Source organism: Accipiter gentilis, chromosome 11 (assembly GCF_929443795.1).
Source record: "Accipiter gentilis chromosome 11, bAccGen1.1, whole genome shotgun sequence".
Lineage (NCBI taxonomy): Eukaryota > Metazoa > Chordata > Aves > Accipitriformes > Accipitridae > Astur > Astur gentilis.
Genome location: NC_064890.1, coordinates 22,948,665 through 22,967,668, shown reverse-complemented (window position 1 = coordinate 22,967,668; position 19,004 = coordinate 22,948,665). Strand labels below are relative to the sequence as shown.

Here is a 19,004-nt window from a genome sequence, read left to right as displayed (position 1 = left end):
TAGGATATAAAAAAGTTTCAAAAGGCTGGATGCTTGCAAAAAAATCTACTGCTCCACCTGCATGGTGAGTGTGGGAGTTTCTAATAGCTAATGACATAATTTATTGATTTTCTGAGAATAAAGGAGCTACTCTATAGCTAGCAATTTCTGTAAGTCAGCACACAAAATAGTGCTGAGATTGAATGACTTTGCAGGATCACCTGTCCACAAAGCCACTGGTGATTGGAAAGCTCTTCTGCTGCCATAGCAGAGTCAAATAGAAAGTACCATATTTTCCCAGTATGCGGCTGGATTAAGAGTTTGGTGGAACACTATGAGTTTAGCAATTCATCACACCAAAGCAAGGTGCAGGAAACCACAGGAGGAGTAACATGGCCTCTTTTGAGTGGCACACAGCAAAACTGGTACAGAACCTGGCCCTAAGCACCATGGTGTATCTCAGGAGAGATATGAACAACATTCACAGGTACTTGGATCTCATTGGGCTCAAAACCCAGCAGCCTGTATTTGTATAAAGGCAAACTATCACCACTCCACTGAGCTCCTGGTAACACGCTTGTTGTCTAAATCAGAGGAAAAAACAGTCTAGCATAAGGCCCCTGAAATGTTGCTAACCCTTGTTTCAAAGTATGTGTTAGTGTAGGGTACACAAACTGAGGTAAATGCAGACATTGATTTGGGCCTCAAAAATACATTAATAATTGCTGAGTCAGAGGAGAGAGACCTGGTAGACCTGCTAGGTCGGTGCAACAGCATCACACAGAAAAACAAGATACAGATCAGGCTGAAAGAGTAAATGGACACTCTGCATGGGCATCCATTAAGTTCAAGAGACAGTAAAGAACCTGAATTTTGCAAGACATAACAAAAAACATTTGCGAATGAAGCTTGATTCAAGGTTTGCTGTTTCTATATTTCAAAACAGGAAAAGTTGTGCAAACCAATAAAAGAAGAAAAGTTACAGAAAACCTGGTGCTTCTAAAACCCTCACTGGGAAAAGCCTTCTGCAGAACTTTCTAGAAGGAGAATTAGCTAAAACTGATACAGTATTTGCTAAACTTCTACGTTATGAAATGGAGGGATAAAGACTGGCAGAGAGAATTCGTTTCAATGGCCATGCTTACAATCAATCCAAGGTTTTAAAGAAAATATTGGTCTTGAACCCAAAGTGAAAATTGTTGAAACCACTGGTCAAGGCAGTTGGCTGATGTCTTTCAGGAGGAAACTGAAACATACTGGAATAGATGAAACCAAAAATTATACTTGAAGAAGAGGCTGCTTAAAAGCACATCCACTGTTTCACACTACTGCAAGAGAGGCAGACCATTAGATGTATAAAGAAGGCTAACTGGGGTAAGATGGAGCGTGTTACTGTGGCAGTAATAAAAGATGGGCTCACACCCATCTCTGTGATGATTTCAAGAACACCAGAAGCATGGCATAAAAATCACTATCTCTTATCTACAGTTAAGCACATATTTGCCTTATTAGCTGGTGATAAGAATTTCCTTAAGGTATACCCCGTCTAATCCTATATAAAATGGAGATGGAAGATTATAAGAAGTGGTGTTAAGAAACATTAGTTTAGCAAGGTATTTTGCTGTAAAACAGGCTGGTGTTTAGAACAAATGTACTGCCTTTGCCAGTAAAAACATCTTGCATTGGTTTCCCTTAGCATGATAGAAACAGTAACTTTGCATGCATTGAAAAATTGTATTGAAATGCCTCTTGCCTTTGCTTGTAGGTCTCTTACCTCTGCCAAGCTTAATTACGCTCACATTGAGAGAAAAGCCCCCAGATTCACTCTGGGGGATGTAAAAGGTTTTGCCACAGGTCACTGTCCTGTCATTTAAATGTTCACACAAAGGCGGCAATGGGCATAACCATTACTTTTGAAAGGCCACTGCTATGCCATTCACATCCGAGAGTCAGTCAATAAGAAAACACAGCCTATTTGTTATTTTACCATTAGAAGCAGGAGATAACAGTAAGCGAGCAGCAAAAAGGACAGTCTGTGTGTTTTGCTACAGGCTGAGTAAAACCTCAAGGAAGTTGGGAATAATTAATTCTGGCTTAAACAATAGACTATAGTACAAAAAAGGACTACTTCATAATTCCCCTGTGGCCACAGAGAACCGTCACACAGTATTTTTCATAAAATAATCAGCTCCACAGGAGGAGCTGTTGCAGTTTTTGCTTGACCTTCTCCTCAGAATCATACAGGGAAGCATGTGCCTGTCTTAACGCAGTAGACATAAAGAGCTCAGCATATTTAATCTGAATGCTGCCACAGACATGCTTGATGTCTAGAAATACACTGGGGGAAACGGAAATGCCAAGGAAAGGCCACAGCACAAAAGCACTGGCACAAGCACAAATATATATCAGTAGTTTACAAACTAGTATAAATTTTCTGATAAGGCCAGCAAAAATGAATTACTTTTAAATCGGCACATAGTAAGTTTGTGATGGTGAATGTAGCATCTATAACTCAATGACCTATCTGGGAAGTTGCCTCTAGTATTATATTCCTTATCAATGCAGCAGCCTTCCTCTGACAGTGCTTTCCAAAACAGTTCCCTTCACCTTTTTGTGTGGCCACATACTTGCTGCAGCCAGGATCTGTCTCACTTATTTCTTGCAACGGGTGATAACCCCATTCCTTTCCAGGGCCTCTGATTTAAACAGTGATGTAGTATTCCCTTCGTTAAGTTCCAGTTTATAAAAGGGACATTAAAGGGCTTAAATGCTCAGGTTCAGGGCCCTCAGTTAATTGCATCTCAAAAGAGCGTTATGTCTGCCATTGCTTTTATTCATCGATTTAACTGTGTACAGTCAGGTACAATAATATAAAACGGGTAAACTGAGGCACCACCTGATATTTGTTTCTGAAATATTAGTAGACATATATCATATGTCTACACAACTATATATACAAAGGTTTATGACTCTATTTGTTTTAAGAGGGCAATACATATCTAAGAAGGTTGCTTAATCTGTGGGTACAGCTTATGCAGCTCAGTTCATAAGAACTCCCGTAAGTACAAGAAAAACTGAGGCATAATAAACTACTCTTTCACAGCAGTTTCATACAGACTATGTAGGTTCAGTAATAGAAAGTGATTAGATTTCAGTAGATGCATGGTCTAAATAGCCTGAAAGATCCAATGTATATCAAACACATCGTGAATTATGATGAAACTGTGAAAAATTGTCCCACTTCATGGATGGCAGCTCTTGAACAGAATGTGGATCACAGTTTTTATCCAAATGCCTGTTTGGAATGATCTGAAACACATCACATTATTGTCTCACCAGCCTGCCATAATAATAATAGCAGAAAGTTTGATCCAGATATTTAGCAAGCAAAGTATGTTGTGGGTCCAAATGTGCCCAATAAATGAACAGCACACCAAGCCATGTAACAACCATTTCACTGGGTTTATCAAGCCCCTGTGAAGCCTCAGCAGAGGGTATGCCTCCGTCAGGTCCATTATTGTCCGCATTGCTCAACATCTGCAGTAAAATTTGTCATGTTACAGTCACATTGCAACCATTATCTGGAGCCTTGCTGACACACTTACTTTGAAAAACCAAAAGTCTGTTCAGCAGAGTCCAAAGACAGGATACTGCCAAAACCAAGAAGGTGACATTATAACATCAGTGAGGAGGAAGTTATTATTCAAGTAGAAATTCCACTTTTCACCTTTGTGGAATAGCCCACTGTGCACTGGAGTCATGCTGGTGGAAAAAAAACCCTGCAGATAGATTGGAGAGGTTCATATACAATAGAACAACTGAATTTGTTTTCTGAAATAGCCTGAGTTGCATCCTCACAATATATCGAACAATGACTAAAAAACAGAGCAATGGAGAAGGATGCAGTATTTTTGGTATGATAAGGTTGAGTGTAACTGCTTTATGGGAAATGAACAGCACCAGATTGAAGTACAAAATTCTGTAGATGAGTAGCAGATGGCAAATGAAGGCATGTGAATACATGCATCCCATACTAAGCCAGGCTGATAATTTACTAGAGATTTGTGTTCTGCTTTTACAAGTTTTAGCATTGGTAACTGTTTCCTCTACGTGTTCATAAAGAGTTAAAGCTGAATCAGAACTTGCATATTGTTCTCCCTTAACTGCAAATATTTGCATATTTTTAAAGCACTCTGTTAGTGCTTACCATGTTTTGAAGCTCACAGGAATCAGGCAGAGCAGCCCTACAGGTGTAGGGGCAAGTTTGTACGCATCTACAACCGTGGCTATTTAGAAGCCCTGCAAGTAACACGTTCTCTTTGTATCAACTTAGTGTGTAGAATAAAGGCAATTTTAGCTGAACTGACAACTCATTAATGTAATTGCTCCAATACATAACTAGTTTTGGATTGTGATTACAGGAATCCATGATTAGGAATGCACAGCCATTTTAAAGATCCCATGGTGTTTTCTTTGGAGCCAACACAAGAATCAATTAAACAGCCTTCCTTGAGTATGATTTCTTATATGCATCAGAAAAGCATAGAGCTTGGTGTACATTGGCTCTTACATCCACATCTGCTTTTATCTTTGGAGTGTCTTCAGAGTCAACCAGGAGAAATTTACAACTGATGTTTATTCAGGACATAAACCCAAATTAATGCATTTGGAACAATGTGTTCTTGCTCCTATTCACATAATGAAATTTGCCTTTGACTTCAATGGGAGCAGTGCTGGGCTCTCTGCAGCTACTGATTATACATGTCAATATTAGGCTGTGTTTGAATGATGCTGATTTATGCATAAGAATAAAGTATCATGGAGTTGTGAGACACCAGGCAACATAATTACATAGATTGCAAGAGAAATACAAAGCAAAATATAGCACTATATATTAATAGCCCATCTCAGCCTTCCCTCATTATATTTGGACCTTTGTTTTCTTAATTAGGAATTATTTTAAAGTTTAATCTGTATTTATGTCTCTGATGACAGCCTTGTTCTGAATGTACATACACTGAGAAGCCCTTGTTGACATGACTGAGCAGGATATTGTATTTTATTAAATTTACTTTGGAGACTTCTAACACCAATTGCTAGCATGTTTGCAGTCCCAATTGCATTGAAAATCTAGTATCAACATGAGCTTAGAATAATACCCATATGTTGTTCCTGGATGAAGAAAACACTGCCACCCGGTACTGGTAGACTGCAGGAGGCCAAGATACACTTCACTATAACTTCAGGTGAAGAAGACTGATTTTTTTTCAGAATTACATTCATTTAACAGGATATTAGAAAGTATTTCCCACCCTGCATCCACAGCAGCATGAAAGGAATATTTGAAACGTGTTGTTATCAATGTCTGCAAACAATAACCATAGCTAGTACAAGTGCTATTACTATCTCAGGTAATATCAATCTTGGGTATTTATCCTTAAAAAAGGGAAACAATCCTAGTCTCAGTTCATAAATATTGCAAGGTGGCACAGAAGTATCTAGTGACCATCCCAATTCCACATAGAAAGAATGGCGGAGAGAAGGAAACAAAGCCCCAGGTCTGAACTCAAACCATATTAGAATCTGTCTTCTCAGAAGGAATAAAAACCTACTCTTGCCATGTAATTATTGTGATATAAGCCAGATTTTGAAAGTCCTCAGTCAATAGCAGGATTCCTCAGTGGATTTCATACCTAAACATAGGCATGAAATACCTTGGATTTTTCATGATCAAACTTGAGGTTCAAAATGAGTGGCTAAATTTTAACAGTTTTCTCCAAAGCAAGACCCTTCATGTTCTCATAATGTCAAAACAGTTTCTCCAGTTTAAATATATAAATTGTAATAGGACATAATAGTCTCAGGCTGGAGCAGGTCATCTTAATCAATCTGGGTGCTATATAAGGCTTCCAAATAGTTATTCAGCAGTAAAGAGCGTTAATACCAGAAATAAAAGTGATACTACCTTGCAGGCATATGCAACACGTGTCTTGTAATTCAGTAACAAAGATATACAGTCTCTCGCAAAGCAATCTCATGCACAATTATGTATTAAGACTAGCTAATGATTGACTTGCTATTTACAGAAGGCTTCATTAAGACTTTCCTGCTGCCTGTACTTTGTTTTTTCTGTCGTTATAAACAGCAACAGCTTTCCTGTGTTATAATTACATATTTGTAGACATGGTTTCAAAAACCTGCAAATAAAACCAGCACTATAGCTAATTACCACAATGTTTTATTATTAATAGTAATGTATATAACATTCCAATGTAAATCTTTCTTTTATAAAGGTGTTAATTATTCCTTACAACATTTTCAAAAGAAAGTGGCACAGGAAGCATCTTCATGACATTCTCAGGTTTATTTTACTGTTATTAATTTCAGGTGGACATGGAAAAATCTATTAGTGGGCATCTCCAAGTTCAAAATTAAGTCTGTAACAGATCTAGTGACAGAATCAAGGTGGTTCATCCTAAAACCTCACTGATACTTGGTAAATCTTTAGTTAGAGCTATTCTACATTTACAGCAATTATATTGAGAACAGCCTGAACTCTGATCTGCTGACAGTCTGTCCTGTGTTTTCCAAAGCCTGTTTTAAACCAGTGCCAGGTTTACAATAATATCATTATGCTTCCAACCAGGTAATGATACATTTTCAGTATTAAGGTGGCGTTTTCTTTCTTTGAGTTTCCATGGTTATTATTAGTATGAGAGTTGCAATCTTTAAACTGCATTACATACTAAATTTGTGAAAATCAAACTGAAAATTAAATCAGAGCTAGAGAGAGACAATAAATGAGAATCAAAAGGAGCCAGAAGGAGGTTAGAAAAGACGTGCAAGCTTTCCGCAATGTATCAAACAAAAAAAGGAAGTAAAAGAGGAATAACTGGAAATTAGTAACTCACAACTGGCTAAAATAATAAATTCCTTTGCTTTCATTGGGATTCGTTCTAGTGAGAATAACGTAGGATTTGACTATGCAGTGCGAGGACAGCCACAATAGAAAAGCAGTGCCCTGCCACACCAGCAAGTTTTCTCCCTTCGGTACCCTCCAGAACCACTGTGCATCAGAGGGACCGTGCACCCCCCGCCCCCCGGGGGCACGGCCTCCTCACGCCTGCAGCCGGGGCTCACGTCCACGCCTGACACCCTGCCCACCCCGCCTGCGGCTGACACAGCGGGATCCCACCTCCCACGCTGCCTGGTGTCTCAGCCTACCCCACTGCAGCTCACGGCCCCCCGCCGTGCCGTGCCGATGCCGTACGTGGAACGCCATGAGTCCTGCTGACCCGTCGCACTCCGGCCATCTGCACTTGGCCTGGCGAGGAACTGTCACAGAGAGTCACGCAGCGGTCGGGGCAGGAGGGGAAGGGGTGTGTAGTGTCCACATCAGCTTTATGGCCTCCCCCCCACCGTGGGCAGCCCCAACGCAGCCTCAGGCACGGTTTAATGTAGTAGTACGTCATCTATAGGAAATCAAAGTTCCTAAGAAGGCAGTGTATGCACAGAGGAAGCCGTGACCTTATCTCTTCCTTATGCCTTCACACCTCTTCAGACTGCACTTGCCCTCCTCTCCCTTGTACGCGCACAGACCTGGCCGGCCTGTAGAACAGGAACTAAAAGACAAGAATGCGATGAGCAAGGGAGCTGCCTCTTCCTCTTCCTCATGCGCTTCCACAGAGCCGGCAAAGATGGATGAGCTGCTTCTGCCGTGGGAGGAGCAGCTGTCAGGGCTTGCTTTATGGGAGGCTTCTGGAGACCTGTAACCTACCTAGCTCTGAGACAACTCAAAGGCACTGACCTCCAACCTCTATGTTTTCCAATATCTCTGTCATTACATGGAGTAGAACATCATATATGTAGTATCCAATAAAACAAGGTAATCAAGCACAATCTCAGAGTCATGATTGCAATACAAATAACTGACAGAAGCTCACGGAAGACAGGAAATTGAGAGCGACTGTAAATATCAACAAGACAGAAAATTAACTCCTGTGGAAATTGCACGATTAGAAGCTTGGGCAGATACGGATAGACTCAACTTCCAAAAATCATGGCTGCACTTAGCGAGAAATAATCTAATACTTGGTGAGTGGGTGAGGGCCAGAGGCCAAAACACCTCCAGAGACCAAGTAGAATAAAAGTCAGCAAGTAGGATTATTTGCTTCATTTTGGCACTGTAAAACATTTGGGCCTGCTTCCTTTATAGGGGCGGGGGCGGAAATATTTCTTCTTGGCTTGGTGTAGAGTAACTGCACTGCTATTCTGATTTTAAAACTCAGAATGGTGGTACTTAGAAAAATAAGATAAACAAATGTATTGTTGGATTTTTCACACTTACCACTTCCTTCAAGTACAATGCCCTCAGCACAGAAATTTAAGTGGGACCAAGGAGCAGTCTGGAGAGGACTGGAGATGTCTGCTGCACTAGAGCAGGGTAGAAGTGAGAACTAGGCTACGGCTCTAGGAGTACTTAGTACCCCTTGAGCGGATGGCTGGAGATAAATGGCTGTAGTAGCATCATTCATATATTTTTTTTATTTGAAATGCACCGAGCAAATGCCAAAGTTGCTGGCATTGTTCACTCAGGTAGTCCTAGCGTGGAAGTCCTGCCATGCAACAGGGGCTGGGGTTTCAGAGCTGGAACTTGAGCCATCCAGTGTTTGGAGCATCCGTACGACTTGCCTTCTGACTCATGCTTACAAACCATCCAAGTATACGTGTTCTGTACACTCACAGTGATGTCTTATCATGAGCTGAGCATCCATTTGTCAAAGAAGTGAACCGCAATTCATGGTATAGGAACACAGTGGACTTATACCAGGGTTCTGAAAAGAGAGGATTTAGATTCCATGCTGATTCAAAGGCAGGTGCGGAGCAATCTCCATACACCGAATGTACACGAGCGGGCTACATACAAGTTATTTAGAGGTGCTCGAGGAAGCCCAAGAAGTTCTGGAAGGAAATAATACATAGGAAAATACACGGGTAACATTGCAGTAGCCCTGCAATGATTCCACGAGTCATTGAGATATTGTATAAAGCACATTTTGGAGAAAAAAAACCCACAAAAACCAACAAATAGAGAACAAATCAGAGAACCTTTTACTTTAACTGGTGCTTGAGTTCTGGAGATTTAAAGTTTTCGAGATTTTTTTCCTCCGTTACCTCCAGGGCTCGAGTCTTCCTTGACGAAAAGCGGGGGCATTCCACTGACTGCAAGTGGGAGTCAATGCTTTAAGGGGAAATTCCAGGTACCGGGGGACTGCCAGTAGATCCGAGAGCCGGCCGGAGCTGGGGCCGCAGCGGGCCCCGCGCCTCCCTGGGCGATGCCCCGACTCAGACCCCGGTGCCGCTGCAACCCGAGCGAAGGGGGTCCGGCGGGCCGCCGGGGTGGGGTGTGTGTGTTCAGGTGGCCGTGGCAAAATAGGAGAGGTGCCAGCAGGGCTTTACGAAGCCCGAAGGATGCTAGGTGAAGGGCCAGGCGACCGGGCCCGCCGGGAGCAGCGGGCCCCTTCCCGCACGTTCGGAGAGGGGCGGCCGATGCGGTGGCGGCCGCCGCCCCGGCAGCGATGCCGGCCGCTCCGGGGCGGGATCGGCGCTTCGCCACGGCCCACCCCCGCCCCTCCCCGCCCCGCGGGAGGACACCGGCGGCCGCCCCGCGGCTCCCGGGCCCCTCGCCCCCGCCCGGGCTCCCCCCCGGCCCCGGCCGCTGCCCCCACCCCCTCGGCCGCCCGCCTTCCCCTCCTCCCCTCCCCTCCCCTCCCCTCCCCTGCCGGTCCCTCCTCCCCGCCGGCGCCGGCCGCGCACCGCCTCGCTCCCCGCCCCGGCTGAGGGGCGGCTGCCGCTGCTGCTGCCGCTGCCGCCGGCGGCGGCTCCGGGAAAATGTCCGAGCGCGGCGGCTTCTACCGGCAGGAGCTGAACAAGACGGTGTGGGAGGTGCCCCAGCGCTACCAGAACCTCACCCCCGTCGGCTCCGGCGCCTACGGCTCCGTCTGGTAGGTGCGGGGCGGCGGCGGAGGGGCCGGCAGGTGCGGGCGGCCGGCAGCGGTGGGGGGGGGCAGCCCCGGCGCCGCCCCGCGGGCGCAGACCGCGCCGGGAGGCCCCCGCGTCGCGTCGAGACCCGCGCCGAGCGCCGGGGGTCGTGTGCGCGGAGCGGGGGCCGCCCAGGCGGCGGCAGCAGCAGCAGCAGCAGCAGCGGGGCCGGCCCCGAGCGCGGCGGGGCGGGGGCGTGTCCGCTGGGCAGCCGGGGTGTGTGGCGCGGCGACGGAGCTCGCTCGCCCGCCCGCCCGCCCCCCGGCCGGCGGCCCCGCGGGGCCGGGGCATGCCGCGCCGTAACCCGGGCAACCGGGCCCCCCGCCGCCGCCGCCGCCGCCGCCGGAGGGCGGCCCCCGCCGGCCTTCCCGCCGCTGCCCCCTCAGGCCGCCGCGCTCGGCCGCGCTCGGCACCCCCACCCGACCCGCCTCGCAGGGGAGCTGTGCTGTGAGGCGCTTGAAGCGAGCGGCCGCTCGTCGGGTGTCGCCGCTTCGCCGGAGCGAAAATTGCCGCGAAGCCGAGAATCTTGCACAGTCATGGCGTGTCCGAGCGGGGAGGAGGGGGAGGCAGCGGCAGGGCGCGGGGCAGGGCTGTCGGGGCTCTCCCTGCTGCCGGCCCGGGGCGGGGAAGGGGCGGGGGGCTTCAGCGGCGGGCCCCGGCGTCCCCGGCCCCCCTGTCCCCGGCGGCGGGCTGCGATGGGGGCACACCTTCCAGGCGCAGAGGTTAGCGGGACAGACCCCGCGGGCCCGGGACGCCCACGGCGAGGGTGGATTCTGCCCTGGGAAACAATGGCAGGAGCCCCTGGCGCGGGGCCGTGCCGGCAGGGCAGGGGTCAGGCCGGGCGGGCTGGCGGGGAGAGAGGGGCGGCCTCGGGGGGAGTCGCCCGTCGGGGCGGATCGGCGCCCGAGGGCTTCGGCGTCGTAGGGCTGCGCGAGGGTTGGTCGCGTCCTCGCTCTCCTATATCGTTTTTCTTGGGTTTTGATCATCACTCCGTCAGGTTTGCACTTTCGGGAGCTGCCAGTGCAGGTCGGGCCGTTATTTTTGTATTTGATGCACGCTTAACTCGGCTTGTAACAGCTTCGAATCAGTTTTTGGAAATAATGGCGATGTTTAAGGGGATCGTGAAAAAGAATCGTGTTTCTTTTGTAAGCTGTGTAAGTGGAATTATGTAAAAAACAATCCATAAGGTGCCTTTAAATAAACGTACTACACGAAAAAAAGGTTTCTTTAGAACTTAACTTTTTGCCGTGGACTAAACTTGTGCAGTAGTCGCTTGCTTTTTTTCTCTTCACAGTCAGATACCAGAGAACTTCTATGGAGTTTCGTATTTGTTGCTTCCTTCTCTAGCTCTGTGAGATGCCCCAGTTGCATGTAAACTGGGAATATGCATTTAAAACGCCTCCAACGATCAGCAGAAACGTTCAGGGCTAGTGTGAACTATCTCTGAATTCTTCTTTTCATTATTTCAGACTTAGGCTCGCACCACGGAAAGCTAGGCAAATACTGTGTGACTGTCGGTACCTGCCGTTGTGGTTAAGCATATAAGTCCTGTGGCTATCTGATGTGAATAGTTTCACAAGGACCTAGTCTGTTTAGACTATAAAATTGTAGTTTACTTTCTCCTCTCTTATTTTACAAGCTAGGAGCTGGATATACAGTAGGAATGTAACTATTGTTGTGTTCCAATTGAACCTGCATTTCTGGTTATTTTCCCTATTTATGCTGACATAGTTTTAAGGGGAAGACCTACTCTGCTGAATTTTGTAATGAGATGTCAAGACTTTTGAGAAATTGCAAAGGAAATGAAAACATGTGGTGGTTCGCTTGCAGCACAGCTGGTGCTTTGTTTTTTTTAAACTGTTAGTGTTGTTAATTCATTGTACTTACTTCTTTTCTGTCTGCAAAGCTAAGGAAATCCTAGTATTTTATCAATGGAGAAGCCTAGGAACTGGGATCTAAAATGGAGACTGAAAAATGCTATGGGAAAGGTTTACTCTAAAGTATACAATTAAGAACAGAGTACAGCAATAAAATATTACTCTATATTAATAGCCTTGTTAACATCGATGAACTATAAACCCAAACAGAAGCTTGAATGTGCAGAGAAGGTTCACATCTCTCAGAAAAGCCATCTATTTTTAGTGTCTATTGAAATTGATTTTTCTTTTTTCACTCTATGTGCATGTGCTTTACCCAGGAGACCCAGGAGACACAATCATTCCCTTGAGTAATACGCTATATTGCTTTTGTGAGTAATTGTACTCCTATTCAGTAAAATGTCTAAAAACATATTTAAGTCTTACAGAAACCGCTGGAATTAAACAAATTCTTAAGTGCTTTGCTGAATAGAAGCCAAGGTCCTGAACTCCAAACACTGGCTTTAAAACAGGAACAAAGTTGTTGTAACAAATCTTTTTCTACCTCAGTGAAACTCTTCTCTAGTCCTACCCTTTCCTTTTTTACCGTAAACTATAGACTTGTTCAACTGAAGGGATAACTCGTAATAGGAAACATATTGTAAATATTTGCATTTAAGCTAACTTTTGCTTGCCCATTTTTCACTTGCAGCTCAAAATCGATAGAAGAGTTTGTGTCAGGAAGCTGTGTTTTGACCCAATTTACTGACGTTTTGTAAGTCTAATAGAATTTGTGTTTGGGTTAGTTTTTATATGCAGATGCGTGAAATGTGCTATAGAGGTAGGTACTATTGTTTTAAAAGAGATTCACTTTTAAAGAGGTATCTATATCAAGCACAGTGCTTTCCAGTATGTTTTTTCTTGTTTTCTTTTAGTTTAGATGTGGAATATGTGTAAAAAAGCAAACCTTTCTTCGCATAAAGAGCTCTACTGCTTTTCTCACTTTTTTAATGACACATCACAAAGAACAGTCCTTCTTGGAAATCCTCAGAAGAGCTCAGCCACACTGCCAAGCAAAGTTGAGCTTCAGCATCTATGTGAACCACAGAATGAACTGTGAGGTCTTTCCCTCAGGTACTTCACCCTGGCAGTACAATTTGCATTACTCTTGTGTTTCAACTCTGCGGAGGGCTTCCTTTTACCTGGGCTCTTTCCTATGTCCATTCAAGCTGGTGGATGTTCTGTCGTTTGCTGCTGTCAGATCAGGGTTTGGTTTGTTTTTTTTAAATTTAGGGAAAAAACCCTAAAGCCCTGTGGGATTGTGGGGGGTGTGTATGGTAGCTTAATTACATTTAAAATGATCAATGGAGTCTTCAACAGTACATTTTGGTTAATTTTTCTTTTTCCAGGGGCTGTTTGTGTATTAGCAAGTATCAAATTTACACGCACAACTGTTTCTTTTGGAGTTGTTTGCTTTTTGTGCTATAGCTTTGCTTATCAAGTTGGATTTTTTTTATATTAGACAAATATTTTAACTCTTCCTCAGGCCAAAACTCAGTTAAAGTTTTCTTGAAAAATGCATTTTCACAGTGTGCACCCTCAAAGTTGGATTTCTCTCTCTCAGAAGTCAAAGAGCTGGTTGAGTCTTATAGACCAGGCGCTATCCCTGCTAACTGTGAGTTTTAAAAACATTTCTGGTTTTAAGTGCAGCATTTAAGCTGATAGCCATTTAGATGGGAAGCAAGCAAGCTTACTTTCACAAGGTAATCTTAATCTACAACAGTTTCCTTTTAGTTCTAGAGAAAAGAGACAATTCATGTCTTGGGTCAGACTGCATTTTAAACTCTTGTCCCGTGTGACTCTGCCTTTTAAATAAGAATTCTGACTGTGTTTGAGTCTTTCAGCTGTCCCAGTGATATTGCTTATAAACTGGACCTCTGGCCTGCAGCATCTCTGCCTCTCTGCTGTATTACCCTGGTAGGTCCACCGTGGTTTGGTACCTGTCTGCCTTTTCCTCTGGGAGCTGGCGTTACCACCTGCTTGTGAAAGAGCTTCTTCATCTCTTCTTTTTTTTTAAAGACTTTTTATTATAAGACAAGTTATATAATGTGGATAGATTTTTGGTTTACTCCTGTTTTGTTTTGTTTTGTTTTGTTTTTAAAGCCTGTATGCCTCTTTTCATGCCAGCTTCTGTAAACTGACTGCCAGCCTACTTAGTCCTGTTTTTGCCTGGGAGGTATAGACGGCCTTCTGCAGTGTGCTGTCTCTGATCTCTCCAACAGGTTGTTTTCCATTAGCATATTGCAAGCTCTGTGTTCTGCCTTCTTTGGAAAGAGCAGACCTTGCAAGATGAACCAAAGTGAGTCCAGAGCTTCTTCCCAACCAGAAACTCCTGCATTGTTTCCTCAGAGGCCATTGGCATCAACAGTACTTACATCATGCAGTCAGTCCCTTTTAATTTAAGAGTATGAAATGCCTAACACCAACTCAGGTGACATAACACATTTTAAAAAAAGAGGCCTGCTAAGTCAAGAGTGTAATGGCACAGGCCTCAGTTCAAGAAAAGCGGGAAAGCAAAGCCTGCCTTAAATGCAGCACTTCAGCAGGTCCCTCTTCCTTGTTAACTTAAGTACATGCTTAAGATCCATTAAATTTTTGTCCTGGCTAATTTGGGGTAAAAATGGGGGAAGGTCAGGTGGTGTTTAGGCTTCTGTTTTGCTGTGAGGAAGTACCAAGTGGAAAAATAGAAGCGGAAGGCTTTAATCCTGAAGCTTAACCCCTTATTTCCCACATCCACCCTGTCCTGTGCTTCTGGTTAGATTGTCACTCAAGTGTTTCAAGGGCAGCAGCTTGCAAGACTGGAACATAACATTGCTGATACTGTCCTTTTCACATTGAGGACCTCGAAGAAGGTGCTGAGACAACTCACTAGCATGTGAGGCTTTTTAAAAGCTGATATTAGTTGTCTTTGACAAAGAGAAAACTTCCTTCATCCGAGATTGTACTTGATGACTTGGGGTTGGGGGTTTTTTTTGAAGGGACCTTTTACTTAACTGTAGGGATACTAAGTATATGATTTCAACTATGAGATCAGGTTACTGGAGTTATGATATGTGTCACTAACATGACATGCTAGTTTAAACAGTAAATGCTGAGATAAACTTCTAGAGTAGTAGTAACACACACCTGCTGTATGTAAATACAGCTGGAAACTGAAGACCGCATAGATCTCTACAGGATAAAGGCAGAATCCCAAGCACGTGTAGAGCCAGTTGATTTCAGTAGACTCCCTTTGGGCTGTTCCGCTTTCAGATTAGGTCTTTTGTTTCCAATGCAAATACAGGGGCTGAACTTCATCCTACATATGTTTATGGTTTATATTTTATTGGAAACATTTCAAACAACATTGTTAAAATACTGCTGTCCAAGATCTGTTAGCAGTTGTCTATTTTTGGTATGCATCGTTCAGAAGCAAAGTTTAGAAGCCTTTCATTAGTTTTGTGCATATTTGCAGTGAGCCCTTCTAACCCTGATTCAAACACTTGCTTGAAAACTGAGAGATGAAGGCTGATAGGAGAATCCAGTCAGAGGCAGGACACCTCTTGAGTGTATGTAATAATGGTACTTAGAAACAAGTCCTTGAAAGTGCAGTTGCAATAGGGAGGAGAACTAAATAAAAGGAGCTGCATGATCAACGTTGCAGGTTAGGAGGAGGATCTCTGCAGCAGCATTGCTAGAATGAATGGATGAAAAGAAGTGAAGCAACAAAAAATGTTGCAGAGTGAGAAAGACCCTCAGAGGAACATGATGAAATAGCTATTGGGAATGAAGACACAACGGGGTTTGCAGCTACAAAGCCAAGGGAGGTCAAGAATTCAAGAAATTTTGCAAAAGATACATGAAGGAAGATGGAAGAATGTTTCTGAGCACTGGCCAGGGAGACATCATTGAGTGGGTTTGTTGGGGTACTGGGATGGAATGCAGGTTGCTCGTCATTCCTTTGTCCAGATTCAGTCTGTGTATTTTCCAGCTGTTGTAACAGTGTAGTTACTGACTTTGGGAAGGAAAGAGAAGTGGGATGGTAGTTAGTGGAGTCAAGATTTATATTTTAAATGAGAATGTCTAAGAATCCTTTTAATGAAGGAGGCTGAAGCAGGAAGGAGGCGTTTGTGGAGAAGGATGAGAAGGGCTGAGAACGGCTGTGACAGAGATCTCTATGTAGGATGCTGTCACGAAGCCTGTGGAGTAGTTTGAGAGCAGATGAGAAACATCTGTATGTGCGTGAGGAGGGTGGTAGAGGGAATTGTAGGAAGAGTGGAGAAAAGGCAAGTCAAGAAGTGGGGAAGACCACTTTGTATTGTGCAGGTTTTCTTTCAGGAGGAATTAATGAGATCTTTTTTAGGAAGACAGGAAGCATGGGGTGGAAGAGAGATGAGAGACATGAGATGAGCCAGTTGTGGCAGAAAGGCAGCAAAGATCGTGGAATTACAGCCTTCTGTGTGGCTGTAGGAATATATTAGCAGAATAAAAGTTCTGTGCAGAGGGTCTCCTCCATACCTACTTCAATGTAATTTGTTATAATATGCACCTTCCTGACCACATGATGCAGCAGTGGCATAGCTAAGTGCTTTCCTCTCCTGCCATCAGTCATGACTGTGATTGCAACTGGCTAGGGGACACGGCCCCTGTTCCAGAGCCCTTAAAGTCTTAGGGCCAGCTTCCCAAGGAGCTGTTTGCAATTTCAGAACCTATTAGCTAGTTGGTACCAAAAATCCAGTATCTTAGTTCTGTGTGTACAGTCAGGAAAGGAGAGAGGACATTTCAAAAGCCCTACGTGACCTGGGAACAAATTGCTACCGTTTAATATTTTGGCCACCGTAGAGAGAGAAAACAGGAAATTTGAAGGAGAAGTGGGGGAGGAATAGGAAAAAGGAGGACAAGAATGTAAGTGAGATTTTGTCTGTTTAGGTTTATGTAATGTATTTGAAAGCACTGGTATTTTTCACGTTAAACTTCATATCCAGATTAACCACAAGCGTTTCTAGCTGTAGCTTCAAAGCCCACAATTTATAACTACCTGCTAGTCGTCTTCTAATGAAATGCTGAATAGAATACATTTGTTATTAGCAGTGTACTGGCTTAGTGGCAGCTGACAGATCTTCTTGTTCATATACTGACGTTGGGCTTGTAGGCTATTTAAAATACATTATTTTAGTATCTGCGAGTTGGTTACACATGCTGAAGAAGCTAACGGTTTATGACCCCAGCCTTCTGTATCTTTTTGTCACAAGAATGCTTTTTAAATGCATCATTCCCACTGATACAAGCTGTACTGCTTATAACTTCACCTAGAAAAGTGTGACTCTTCCTCTGTAAAGTTATTTGAATATTTAAGTCACTGTGGAGATGTAAGAGACAGAACAGAAAATAAAAGATAGCTTGTGGATTCAGAGGTTAATACAGCATTTTTATGATCATATTGTTACATTGAAAGAAGACTGGTGATGTATTCACATAAACATATGGATAGCAATTATTTTTTAGTATTTTTCAGTGTCTGCTTAAAAGTATGTACATATTTTTATGTTGGTTATGGAACAATTATGTTGCATATGTAAGAGATTTTGTGCTTTTGTATTTAGATTTAGTGGTAAATTAATCTGAGATAATTGACAGTGATTGTACTAAAGCCAAAACAATTCATGCTAGTGCTCAGCATGGTGTGTTGTAATAATATCCAAGTGATGGGATGTAATTTTACAATACAATAACCTGTCATCATCAAGCAAGGGTTTTTTTTCTCTAATGAGGAGATTAACATGTCATTTCACAGCTTCCCATTACTCATCCTCCCACCTTTTGTCTTGCTACCATCTCATTTTTCGTTATGGTTTCCTTCTGATGCACATATATGTCATGATTTGTGTGGTTTAGTAAATAAACACGCTCTGTACCTTAAATGTAGCTCTTGGAGGGTGGGAACTTGCACCAACTTCACCAACTTGAACTTGCATAAAGTAACAAAACATTTATAACGAAAGAAACAAATGAACCGTTTCCTGGGTTTACTTTGCTGCTTAACTTAAGCTTACTGTGGGTAGCCTTTTTCTGTTGTTCTATTGCTGCACTGCCAGCAGCTGTTATGGTCCATTTTCTGGTATTGGATAGATGCTGTGTGCGGGTTTTTTCCCCCAAGACTATTCTGTATTTCGATAAAAAGTAGCTCTATTTGGGGGGGGGGGGGGGGGAGGGTATTGTAGTTTAAAAAAGAAGAGCAAGATCCTGGAGAAGACCTAGAAGACAAAGCTCACAAACTAAGTCTTGCAAACAAACCCCAAAATTTGTGTTATTCACGTGATGACTTTCATTCACTTACATGACGTTTATGAGAAATGTAAAAAGGGTTATCATTCACTGCAGTTGTGAGGAACCCAGATTATATGATTAGGCACTAGAAAAATGTCCCAAGGCAGGGTTCTTGTGTGTCCTGCTTTTCTGTCTTGCTCACCAATGCGTATTGCTGTAAGGGCTGCCTACCTCAATGATTAGGTTCTCTGTGTGTTGACCCCTCTTTCGTTCCTTCCCCTCAATACTTGCTCACATACACCCTTCTGCTGCTGTTACTTGTTTTTCTCAAGAACTCAGAATCTTGCAAATTAAGGGAACATACGTCCACAAGGAGGTTCATCTCTCCTGTAATGGAAGGAGTCAGTGGGTACATGAAAGGATGCTGGGGTCTGTGGATAAGAGCTCGAAGTTGTGGCTGTACTAAATATGTGGCAGAAATTCTGTGTACTTTCCATTTTGTTTTCCGGATGTTACCTTCTTTCTTACCAAAAGCAGTAAAGTTCTGTCCATGTGAGCCTGTGTTTTGAGCATGAATTGCATTTTTTCTTTGTTTTTTTCTCTTAACACTTACATGTAATGGGGAATCTTCATATATTCTGAAGGAATGTGACCCAGTGAAGGAAAGAAACTCATGTTGTGCTGCAGTGAAAGAAATAAAAATAGAAGCCTAGAACAATATGGGGAAAACCCCAGTTTCGTCATCACATGGAGCAAATTTAAGGATCTGCTTGTTGTACAGCATTCTCTTCAAGTTTGGTATAGTGTGTCCAACCAGTTGTC

The 19,004-nt window shown here is 43.8% G+C and overlaps 1 protein-coding gene across 1 annotated transcript in view; it reads left to right on the top strand.

Moving 5' to 3' along the window:
• The first annotated feature begins 9,766 nt into the window (after window positions 1–9,766).
• The window catches only part of MAPK11 (mitogen-activated protein kinase 11), a 33,638-nt gene continuing 24,400 nt past the window's right edge, over window positions 9,767–19,004 (top strand). Inside the window, exon 1 of the mRNA XM_049813806.1 lies at window positions 9,767–9,983. Within this exon, the coding sequence (XP_049669763.1) occupies window positions 9,871–9,983 (113 nt within the window). The 5' untranslated portion in view covers window positions 9,767–9,870. The remainder of the gene's footprint in view (window positions 9,984–19,004) is intronic.